This window comes from Ambystoma mexicanum, chromosome 8 (assembly GCF_040938575.1).
Source record: "Ambystoma mexicanum isolate Mex_15411 chromosome 8, UKY_AmexF1_1, whole genome shotgun sequence".
Lineage (NCBI taxonomy): Eukaryota > Metazoa > Chordata > Amphibia > Caudata > Ambystomatidae > Ambystoma > Ambystoma mexicanum.
The window spans coordinates 349,031,405-349,044,104 of NC_090929.1; the positions used below are offsets into that span (position 1 = coordinate 349,031,405).

Here is a 12,700-nt window from a genome sequence, read left to right on the forward strand (position 1 = left end):
CCCCTGGATTCCCCTCTTCCGGGCTTAGACCTTTCTCGATTGGTAGCCTCCCTCTGTCGGGTTCACTATGGCTTCCAACACAATCTTCTTTGTGACATTCACAAATCTTAATGCCTTTTTAAACAGTTCACTGTGGATAACCCTGTGCCGGGTTTACTCTTGTCAACACACTATTTATCGAGACTTTGGACTTCATCCCCTCTTTATTGGCATTCCCTCCTTTGGGTGCACTCTTGCCAACTTTGTCAATCACACAACTGCTTAAACAGTTCTTCACAATGCAGGATTCCCTTTCCTTAGCTTCACGATCATCTGCTGGTCAAAGGCTTTCGACTGTACAGAAAATTTTACTAGACCCCCGTATAATCACTTTAACCCTCTTCTCACCTTTCCCAAGGCCTTCTGGTAACAGTAGTTTCAACAATAGGGTTATCTCCTAGAGTTTCCAGAGCGAGCACCCACATGGTGCCCGACTCCTCTGTAGCTGGTTTTCCCCTCTCACATTTACAGTTGTTTGTACTTTCTGCAATTAGCCGTTTGCTACTTTTGTTCAACACAGTTCAGTTTCTTATCGGCTCTCCCCTCGACTCACCGGCTGTGATAAACGACTTGGCTTTTCTCGCTCTTGGATGTCACGGCCAGTAGGTACCTTAGAGGCAAGCGTCCCTCCCCGGCTTGTTTATCAGCGGACAAGGGCAACCTTCACGTTGACATATGCTACAACACTTGCTGGTTATTGTTTGCGGTCTCACGATTCTTTTTGTGGAGGTTTCACTGGCCTCGGTCGGAAAAGGGCAAGGTCGTTTCTCTCCTTGTCAACCTCTCGGTTTGCGCCGTCTTTCTCCTCCTCTTGAACTGCTATGCTGAGTTAGCTCTCTCGTTGTGCGGTCTGCCTCGCTCATATTGTGCTCTCATGTGCCACCTTTTAGCCCTCTGGTGAAGGGAAATTCTGGTCAATTGCCTGACCCTTGTGTTGGGACATGTCAGTTAGATGGCTCTGGTGTTTGTCCATCATCTGTCGTGGTGTGCAAAAGTGTTTGTGTCAGAAAATGGGGGAAGGGGTAGGGTGTTTGAGTATCCTATGGGGTAGGATAGGGAAAAGGTGTTATAAGAAGGGGGATACCGTGTCTCACCGTCAGTGTCCCACTTCCACTCCCTGAGAAGCCCCCATCCAGGTGAGGATAGCCAGGATCCAATAGCGATGGCCGTGTCCTGGCCACCTGGATGACAGATCCCCTGGGACTAGTCAGGGAGACACCTTCAGGTTTCTCACACCATCCAAATCTCGTGATGTGGTGGAATACATCAGTACATGCTCAATCTGGCTCTATGCAAACCCCACACATGCGAACCTGTGGGTTTAATGCAGCCTCTTCCTATACCCCATAAGCCCTGGCACATGTTGTCAATTGACATTATTGTAGAACTTCCACCAGTACCGAGTTATGATACAATATGGGTGGTCATTGATTATGCCAAGATGGCCATCTTTGTGCCATGCCAGGGTGTTCTCATTGCTCCGGACTTGGCTGACCTTTTTCTCAAGAATGTATTTCGCTTCTTTGGTTCACCTTTGATGATTGTGTCCGATAGAGGCCCCCAGTTTACCTCTCATTTCTGGAAAGCCTTGTCTTCCTCTTTCAACATTGAAGACCATTATTCCAGTGCCTCCCATCCTCAGACGGATGGGCAGATTGAAAGATTGAACGATGCTCTAGAGCAGTACCTTCGCTGTCTGTGTTTGCAGCACCAGGACAGCTGGTTGTCAACCTTATTCAAGGCCGAGTTCGCTTACAATAATTCTGTGCACTCATCCACTGGTTCTTCTCCTTTTTGATCCCTCAATGGACAGCATCCACGATCCATTCTGCTGGATCTGTCTCTGCCGCTCAATAACCCCGCCGCTCGTTCTTGTGTGCGGAACGTGGCCGCCCTGCATACCGAGATACGTGAACAATTTACCCAGGCGCAACACTGGACGAAAAGGTTTGCAGATGTTCATTGGAGTCCCGCACCTGTGTATCAAGTGGGAATGAGGGCTTGGTAGTTTACGAGGAATCTTCGATTAAACGGTAAAAGAAAATCTCCAATCTTTCATGTTTCTCTATTAAAGCCCCGTCATCCGGCTGCCAGACTGCAGGAGTTTTTGACCTCCATTCTCGTGGAGGGTTCTGAGGAGTAAGACCTGTGCCTGTAGGGGACCATAGGGGATGGCGTTAAGACACATTCTTCCACATGTTTGGCATACACAACAGTAACTACATGGTGAGGGGTGTGGCACTGGGTTGTAGGACTGATGCACAGGCCTGGACTGGTTGCATTTGGTAGTAGATTTGCAAAGATGGGGACACGTGCTGGAAGGGGGCGGGCCCATTGAGGATTGAATTTGGCCGTAGTGGCATGGCAGGGGTACAAAGCTGGCCTAGCTGTTGATTCACTTGCATGCATCTGCTCCCCATGCCCCAAATTTGAAGACACATGTGGTAATTGGGGAGAGGGTGGGGGGTTTGGGGAGAGGATGGGGGGCTTCACTGTCAGGTCCCAATGGAGCACTACTATGCCCCAGCCATGGCTGTGTGGTGCATGGTGCTTGATTGTGTCCCTTGGACACTGCTCTGACTCACAAGGATGGCCTTACCACGCTGGCACAGGTGTGCTGAGGTAGGTGCCTGTAGTGGCTCCCATACACTGCGCCCAGTCGCAGTGCTCGGTACATGGGTCGTTCCACTGGGCGATGCTGTGCTAGGCTGTTGTGGTTACATTCAAATGTGGGGGGTTGACTCACCTTCTGCCAGCACCCGTGACACCCTCTATACCTTCCATGTCGACAACCGAGCTGCACATTTCTTACCACGGCGTGATGTCAAGTTCCAGTGGTGGGCCTCCCCCTGTGGCCATGGCGTCCTGTCTGTGGGCATTCCCCGCACACGCAGGTCATTCCACCGTTTCCTGCAGTCTTCCCAGTCCCAGGGATGCGGCCGACTGCAGAAACTTTCAGCTCGCCGCCTGCCAGATTTGGGTTTGCCGCTGATGGGGGAATTTTGCGCTGTCTTGCACCATAGAGTTCCTCATGGTGGGCCACAACCTCATCCACCAGCACACCATCAGTAAATATGGGCTTTCGCAGGCGATATTGGGCTGCCTTGCCCCTAAGCCCCTCCTGTGACATTTCTGCTACTCGGGGAGTGTGGATGGCTGCCAGGGCTCTGATTTTTAATGGATTGGGATTTTAAAATGGCCACCACAGTGCTTCCCGTTCTGGCGGTGATGCGTTTCCCGCCAGCGCTAATAGCGCGCGCTAATTGGGCCGGTGCTAATAACGCAGGTGGCGGTAGCGCGAATAGTGCCAGCATTTTGGGCAGTAGCCCGCTTTCTGGCGCTGTTTCCGCCAGGCGAAATTACCGTTAACGCCGCGGGATGTGTGCATGTGCATGCATACTTGTGATGCAGTGCTATTTGCACCATGGGTTCCGGCTGTAACGCTATTTCCGGTCGGTGGAAAAAGCACCCACTTACTGCCCAACTCGTGATGAGGCCCTAAGTCCCCTACCTCACCGCAATGTGAAAAGTGAAGTTTAAAATATTTAGCATTTTATTTTTAAAAGTGCAGACTTAGCTCAAGAGCAGCAAAGCGCTGTACAGGGTGCTGGTAACCAGTGTATGGGCTAGCATCTTTTAAGAGTAGCACAGTACTGTGAGTTACGGTCTGTGCGTGGGTCTACATCCATTGAGATTAGTCCTTGGTCAGGTGTTGTTGAACAAAACACTTTTTGAGAAAATTGAGAATTGTGGGGGCATTCCAAGTAGATACCGGGATCAAGATCCAAAAGGTGGGCGTATGAAGAGAACGACTGTTTGGGGCCTCTCTTTGCAGGACAGTTGTAATTCGATAGACAAAGAATTCCACTATGGAGAACAGAGTTCTCCTGTACTGACAAGTCCTAGCAACCAATCAGGGCCCTCAAAAAATATGAGCTTAGCAAGGCAAGTTAAGTAAAATGGCTTCACTTGCCTTCAAATGTAGAGAAAGGTACAAAACAAACATTTTGAGGGGTTCCATAGATGTCTGTGGTGGGAAAGCAACAAAAAGAAAATCTTTCCTTAAAGTCACCTACCTTGCTGAGAAGAATATCCTAGGCATTCAGGGAATAGGAGGTAGATGACTGTGATGGAGTTATCCTGCCCATAATCAAGACCTTTGGGTCAGAGGAGGTTGGGGGATAGATGCTGTGGGAAAAGTGGAAACCTGCACTGATTTCAACAATCGCTCAAGTTCCCCCAAGAAACCAGTCCCCACATGAATCGGACACTAGTGGAACTATTTTCCTACGATCCCTCACTCACGTACAGTACACCTCCTCCCCTCACTCAGCAGAGCTCTTTCTCAGTTCCCTAGAACCGATAGTCTACGTCACCAAGAACCAGTCCGTGGCCGAAAACCCCAGTGTAGAAACTGGCCTCCACATTCAGCAGTAGAGCTTGTATATTAAAACCCCTTGTTCTGCTCGGTGCAATATCCCAGAAACTGTGCAATAGATTAGAGAACATGAGGGAGACCTGGGATTAGGAACCTTGACACATTATAGGGTACTAATGCTGACATGGTTTACTTAGATTGTTCTCAGAGTGGAATATCTTCTATTGTTATTGAAATACCCTTAATTCAGAGGCGTTGACCACATCCAAATCCTGAAAAAGTTAAATAAAGACTTTGAAAATGTATGTCTGTGTCACACGTTTGTTGGAAGCGCCACAAGACGCAAGATTAGTATACGCATGAATAGATGTTTTTAGAATCAATTACAAAAATAACATGCAGTTGTTACAAGAGGGCTAACAGTCATGAGATCGACCAAAGTGAACACACGGGTGGAGAGTCAACAAAGAATTATGGCGTTCCAAAAATTATTGTACTAAGGCGGGGTTCGTTCTTCCGCAATACACCCTGCCAATATGAAGCGAGTAGAACATATCTTATTTCTGCAACGGTCTACCTTAAACTCATAATTTGGGAATTCATGTAAAAGAAAAATGTACTTCAGTTAATTCTCCATCTGCCTATTCTTACCTTTGCCCAATGCCTGTTGACCAATCAAGAGACAAAGCCAAACAATCTGGGCCCAGTTCCAGACTGCACACAGTCTCCAGACGACAGCTCTCCTACTGGAAAGAAGAGGAATCTATCAGAAAAATAACATCAATCTTTGAAACCAAATTATGAAGAATACACATGCAGTCCATACAACCTCCCAGATCAAAAGGTAGGTAAAGCGAGGGAAAACGACAAACATTGAACTGCGAATTTTAGGGGAAAATAACTTGAGGATTTTTTTATACATGCTATTTTTGCATTAATGACAACAAGTGATGTGAAGATTGAATCCAAAATGTAGTGGGAGTTATATTTGCCCCTACATGTAAAATAGCTAGAGTTATGCCTAAATGAAGAGAATAACATCTCATCATGGAGCAGCCTGTGATGGGTCAGAAATGTGAGACGGACAAGTAGATAGAGATTTCTCACAAGCAAGTAGCCATTTTATTAAATAATAAGGGTGAGACAAACGCCTATCTTTCCCTAAACTAACAAGCATTTCACTACCTATCAAACTAAGTCTAAAGGGAAAGGACCTAATGTCCAAAATATCTGTCCCTCACACTCATACATAAAACAAAATAATTTCAAAAAAGGTAGCAGGCGCTCCTCTCCAGAAAGAACATGGCATGATAACCTGTTCTGAGATGAGAGTTTGCAGCACACACTTTTTGCTGACTGTACCTTTCACAGATGGGAAATATCAATTTGCATATCAGTCTTTGTCCCGCCCACATGGGCAGTCCAGCACCGAAATGCTCACTGATGAGGCCCAACAAGGCTGAAACACGTGTATGGGGTTGCTGTTGGTACTCTTGTTCAGAGAGGAATTGCCATAGCATTTTGGTGCTGGACTGCCCATGTGGGCGGGACAAAGACTGATATGCAAATGCATATTTCCCCATCTGTGAAAGGTACAGTGAGCAAAAAGCGTGTGCTGCAAACGCTCATCTCAGAACAGGTTATCATGCCATGTTCTTTCTGGAGAGGAGCGCCTGCTACCTTTTTTTGAAATAAAACATCATCATACAGGGATTATTTTGTTGTTTAACCCCTTAACTGCTGAGGGTTTTCGCTCCCAGTGCTGAGCCCTTTTTTGTACATTTTGGTATGTCTCATTAAATCCCTTGTAACTTTTTTGTTCCAAGTGATATCCTAGCCAAATCTGCACCTTTTTCATTCCACACGTAGGTGGTCATAACCCCACCAGGATTAGTCGTTTGCTGTAGGCGTGTGTGAGAAAGTAACAAAGAAAGTGACCACATTTTGTGTTTTTTCAGAAAATGCCAATAAAATGACGTACAAAGATGCCTGTGTTTTTTTCTTGTAAGAGCTAGTAACCAATGGTTTGTAGTACTCAATTTGACATTTTCCAAGTTTTCAAGAACAAGTTGAGTGGAAACCAAAACATATATTTTTCTTAAGGTTACCATCAGTTTTGTGAGAGTTAGGCGACTTTTGCCTTTTTTCTTTTTTTAATAGGACATGCTTGGACAGAATGGAAGAGGGGGTAGGAAAGCTCAATGGAACACACAAAGGCATACATTTCTGAAAAGTAGAGACAATTCCAAGTTCAGGAAGGGGTCATTTGTGCAGGTCAGGCAACAACTATGTACCAACAATTCCCATAGTTTGGGAATTAATTGGAAAAGTGACAGGAAAAAAAAGTATGTTCTGGACATGTTTGCACTTGTAATGTAATAGTTTATGTGACAATTGAGAAAAGCAATACACTGCTACATTCCCCCCGACTCTTCTAGTTAGGAAATCAAACATTCTTTGCAATGTTTCACAAAACAAGCATTACCATGAGCCAAAAAAACGGAGCCATGGTCTACAGGATTTCTATGCTGACGGTCTAAACAGATGTACTTAGCATTTGAAAATAAGGAAAACTAATGTGGTGAATAATGGTAAGCATACATTTTTTGAAAGAGCACAGGCAGACAGTTTGAAGGATAGGTGACTTGTGCAGGTTACAAACGCGTACAGTGCCTGAAGCAGCGACTAAATGTAGGTCACATTTGGGAAATGAAAGGGTTGTGTAAGAAAATGCAGTAGGAAATGTATGAAAACATTATCAAAACCAAAAGTAAACAACTAATGTCCTACCTTCCCACATTTCCACAGGTGTCCCGATAAAAATGGTACCTCACTGACATGGGCGCAAAGGGAAAAGGCTAAACCACCGGTACATCAAACGCCCTGGGGAAGACTGGATTTGGCTTTGTGGACAACCCACAGAATTGGGCTTGGGGTGTCGCAGCCACCAAGGAACACAAAAGCACTGTACAGCTCTTCGGGTTCCCAAGAATTGTTTCAATTCTCAAGGGAAACATTGTAGGAGTCAAACCATTCAGCCAAATGGAGTGAAAACATTTTAACAAAATATGTAAATAAATTCGACATAGACATGAACAGAAATTGCACCTTTATCACCAATGTAAAGAAGCACCACCTAGTGCGACATACACAAAAGGCAAAATCCAACCCAAAATAAACAAAGCAAAGGAAGGAAAGAAGGAGCGTCTCTACCACCAATATGCCACAAGGGGCCTGTGCACTAAATCAAAGAATTTTGTACAAGAATGAAAGAATACCTATCATCAACCCTAACAGAGGATACACCTTAGGCAACACTTGTGTGTTGACCCAGCACCTCGAAAAAAAGGGTCTAAAATACAGCATCCACTTTAACCCATAAAGTAAAAAAGTTGATATTTCAAAAGAAACAGAATGCCAACACAAGTTTCGGCTTGACCGGCCAGACGTGCTTCCAAAGGCCAAGACTTTCTTAGGGCAAAAAACAAGGGGATAAAACACACTTAGGCGGAAGTTGAACTCCTACTGGAGATACAAAAAACATACACAATGATTGGAATAAATATTCACCAGATGACAATAAATCAAAAATGTAAAACAAGCTGTACTTGATTAATTAATATGTTCTTGCAATGTCTTCTCTTTCCTCGAAAAGTACATATGTATTTGTCACAACCGGGGGCGTGGCTTTGCGGCCATGCGATAGAGACGCAGCTTCTTAGAGCTCCTGCATGATCCGGCAAGTTGATTCGGAAAGTTGGCATAAAACACGACAGTAACCCGAGAAACTTGAAGAAAAGGTGCCTGAAGAGCGGAGGCACAGCAGCGGAGACGCCGGAGCGAAATCAGAAGGCAGAGAGGGCAGGGGAGAGCCCGAAGAGAGACCCGCGCTGCCTCACAAAATGGCGTACGCAACATTGAGCTGGTGAGCCCTAACGGGGACGGCCCTGCACATGGTGCAGCAGAAGCCAGGAAAGAAGCCTGTCACTGGCGGTGAAGGGAACTGCAAAGCGATATCGGATCCCTTACTCAGTAAGGTGGTGAATCGAGAAACACCCCAGAGAGGCTGGCAGTTCGGGACGACAGCAGGGCGCACACAGGAGAGGCCAGACAGAGAGCGAGAAGGGCGACCCGTGACAGAGATACTGAGCGGGGCATGCCCAGGGGGAGCGCCCACAACACCAGAGCTGTAGGGTGAGGCGGGAGAGACAGAGAGCAAAGACCCCCGGGCCTGGACACTGGGAAGGTGCGAGGACTGGAAGCACACACTGGAGACGTTGCGCCGGCACCAAGTGGGCTAAAGAGCTGAGCAGCTCCAGGAGCCGAGCCAGCGGGGACCCAGACCCGGAAGGAGGACCCGCTGTGACGAGCTGGGATCTGCACACCAGGCTCCCCTTGCGCATCCGCCACACTACCCTCGGGCGGACGACCGAGCAGAGGGACTCCCCAGCGCCGAGGAGAACAGGCGGAGCACAGCCGCGCATTGGAGCCACGGAGAGGGACAACGGAGAGAGAGGAAGGTCTCGGCCAGGGCCACAATGGACACAGTAAGCATAATATTCGTGGCAGGCCCCCCAGGGAATCCCTAGAACTAACACCCCCCGGGGAAGAAGGAGCTTGAGTGGGCATAGGGATGCTCAGTAGACATTGCAGTGAGGGCCAGGGTGGTGGCGAACTTCAGCGCAGCGGTTGGCAAGTAGGAGGTGAGCAGGAGCACCACGATCCAGCAAGACCCATCGGGGGCCTATTGCCATCGGCGACCGCCATCTGGTGAGCGGCGGGCGTAGATGGTAAGGGAGGATTGACCTGCGCGACAACGCCCCGTGCGAGAGCGTGTGCACCCTGGGGTGCAGTAGCATCACGGCCGCTCGCCCTGAGGGGATTTAGGCCTGGGCACGAATACAACAAAATTCGAGAGAGAAGAACGGGGGAAGTACGGCGAACGCCAAGGCCCCGCACATCAGCGGTAAAGACCACTTAGCGGACCGCTGGCTGCATAAGTGCTAAGCAGAGACCTCCGGGGCACTGAGAGGCATCCCGCATATGAGAGAAGATACAATACACAGATTACATAAAAGTAGCTCCTTGCGGCAGAGGGCTGCTCGAACCGGCTCAGACAAGCCCACACCTGGGGGGAGGGGACAAGGCTTGACAGTCGGACAGCAGAAGTGGGGCCAGGACAGAGACTAGGAACCCAGGAGCCATGGACATTCGACAATCGGCATGCAGCCGGGGGTTCACACCAGCAGATAAGGCGGACTGGTACTGCATAGAAAGAAGTGCCATATTACGTGGGAGGCCACAGTCCACTGGACCATAATCACGTACCCACTAGCTGCAAAAGGAAAGGCCGGGCCTAGAAGAGACACGGATAAGGAAGTGCGCACAACCCTGATGAAGACCTAAATAACAGGGAGCCCAACCTAAAAGGCCAGAGCACCATGGCACTCGCTGTAAGGGAGCCTGTACCAGGAACAGGGCAAGTAAATTGCAGAAGAGGGCCGCGGCACCAACTACAAGCACCACGTCAGAGCCACCCAACACAAACAGGGCCCCAGCCGACCAGGGGGTTACAGGGCCACAGCTGAGGCAAGGAGGAGCAGAGTAACACAAGCTGCAGCCAGGGAGGTCCTGCACGTCACAGTGACCCACGACACAGGGGGCCACATTAGTGGGCGGAAGACAACACCAGGAAACTGGCAACACATATAGTGGTGGCAAAGTCGAAGCAAGACTATGGCCCCGTCGCAAACGTCAAGGCGAGGAGGGCCGCATACTTGAATCCATAGCGGCGCTGAAGACATCACTCAAATACGAGATGGATGCAGTGATAGTTGACTTGGGACTCCTGAGGCAAGTTGTCAGGAACTTGTCAGAGAGGGTTGGCACCGCAGAACAGCAAGTGTAGAGTAACACAGGGAACATAACTACCACCCAAAACCAAATGGCAGAGGCGCTTGACCGCATACGTACCTTGGAGCAAAGGGCTGAGGATGCAGAAGGAAGAGCCAGGCGCAACAACGTGCGTATAGTGGGGCTGCCGGAGGGTGAAGGCAGAGACCCCACAGGATACATAGAGAACCTACTGCTCCAAGAGGTGGGGGCAGGGAATTTATCCCTTGGCTTTGTGGTAGAGCGCACACACAGGGCCCCGATTAGGAAACCTCGCCCAGGGGCACCCCCACGACCCATGATAGTGAAGATTATGAACTTCAGAGAAAGGGTGGGTAATAACAAGGAACGCAGCCAGAATAACTATCTATCCGGATTACACGGTGCAAGTGCAATGGCGCAGAGTGCCATTTTAGCCAACGAAGGAATGCCTCAGAGTCGCCAAGGTGCGATTCATGCTGCTTTATCCGGACAAACTGAAAGTGTTACACAACGGTAGACCATACATCTTCGAGACTACGACCGAGGCCCAGAAGTGGATGGACCAGCAGGGGATTCCACAACTGAGAGACAGGGACAAGCGGAACAACGGGGACGCCCCCCGATGAAACATGGAAGAAGCGCCGTCGGACCATCCCATTGAAAGAACGTTACCAGGTAAGAGAGTAACTTGTTCTTCGAGGGGATTGGGTCCTCCCATAAATTCCATATCTATGACAGACTCCCAAAGCAGTACCAAGGTAAGGAGGTGGGAAAAGAATTTAGAATACACAAATTTAGAATGCCCAATCAAATTGCAGAGTAAAGGACAGCCTTGCCAAAGGCCAGATCCTGCCCATGGATAGAATCTAGAGAGTAGTGACGTACAAAAGTATGGACCGAAGCCCAAGTGGCTGCATCACAGATGTTACGAATAGGAACACTCCTCTGCAGGGCAGTAGAGTCAGCTATACCCCTAGTCGAATGGGCCCGTAAGCCTACTGGAGGAATCTTACCCGCCAGGTGGTAACATTCAGAAATTGCCAAGATAATCCATCTAGACAAAGTCTGCTTAGTCACAGCTTCTCCCAAACGCCTTCCAGCGTAACCAATAAAGAGCTGATCATCCACTCTGACCCGGGACATGCGTGAAATGTAGAAACTTAAAGCTCTCCTAGGATCTAACCTATGGAGCCTCTCCTCGTCCTTACCAGGATGCGGAGGAGGATAAAATGCCGGAAGAACAACCTTCTGGCTCAAATGAAATTCCGACACCACCTTCGGAAGAAAGGAAGGACAAACTCCAAGGACAACCCTGTCCTTATGAAACACAGTGAAGGGTGGGTTAACTGAAAGTGCCTGTAACTCACTCACTCTGCGAGCGGAAGTGACCGCAACTAAAAATACAGTTTTAAGGGTTAACAGTCTCAAAGGACAAGAATGTAAAGGCTCAAATGGAGCACCCATTAGAAACTTGAGAACAAGGTTCAAATCCCAACCGGGCACCTGGAAAGGTGACGGAGGGAACACATTCGTGAGCCCTTTCAGAAACTGAGAAATTAAAGGAATTTTAAAATAAGAACACTCCTCAGACGAGCGCTTAAATATGGACATCGCCGCCAGGTAACCTTTAATGGTACCCACTTGGAAGACCCTGTGGGCTAAAGAAAGCAAAAAAGACAGAACTACAGGAATGTCACATGAAAAAGGATCCACATTCTGAACCCTGCACCAGTCGCAGAACTTTCTCCAACGGCAACGGTACAGAGACTTTGTTGCCGGCCGTCTGGCTGAAAGCAACACCTCCATCACGTCTTCAGGGAGGCCCCAATCCTTATACCTCAACCTTTCAGAAGCCAAGCATGAAGGTTGAGGGATCTGACCACTGGATGGAGAACCTGACCCCCGTCCCGTGAGAGCAGATCGTCTCGGAAGAAGACGTGGAGGGCAGATGGACAAGTCGAGAAGGTCCGGGTACCACGTCCTCCTGGCCTATGCCGGAGCAATGAGGATCATCCAGGAACCGAACCTCCGTAACCTCCGCAGCACTTGCGGGATGACGGGGACTGGAGGAAACGCATACAGCAGTGGGAATGACCACTCCACCACAAACGCGTCTCCTAAGGCTCCTCTTGGAGGAAATTCCCACGAGCAGAACCTTTCGCACTTCTGGTTGACACTGGAGGCGAAGAGATCCACTTGAGGGGTCCCCCAAAGGGCAAAGATCTCCAGGAGAATCTCCTGAGCCAACTCCCACTTGTGAGAGATCGTCCTCTGTCTGCTCAGAGCGTCCGCTGTCTCGTTTTCGTCTCCGGCCAGATGAACTGCCGAGATCGAAATTTCCTGCTGGATTGCCCAGAACCAGAGCTGCATCGCCTCCCTGCACAGAGGAAGTGACCCTGCCCCACCTTT

At 48.8% G+C, this 12,700-nt stretch overlaps 1 protein-coding gene across 1 annotated transcript in view; it reads right to left on the reverse strand.

The window, feature by feature from the left end:
- Positions 1 to 12,700, reverse strand: part of DPH7 (diphthamide biosynthesis 7) — a 486,602-nt gene that overhangs the window by 260,650 nt on the left and 213,252 nt on the right. Inside the window, exon 5 of the mRNA XM_069609800.1 lies at positions 5,069 to 5,160. Within this exon, the coding sequence (XP_069465901.1) occupies positions 5,069 to 5,160 (92 nt within the window). The remainder of the gene's footprint in view (positions 1 to 5,068; positions 5,161 to 12,700) is intronic.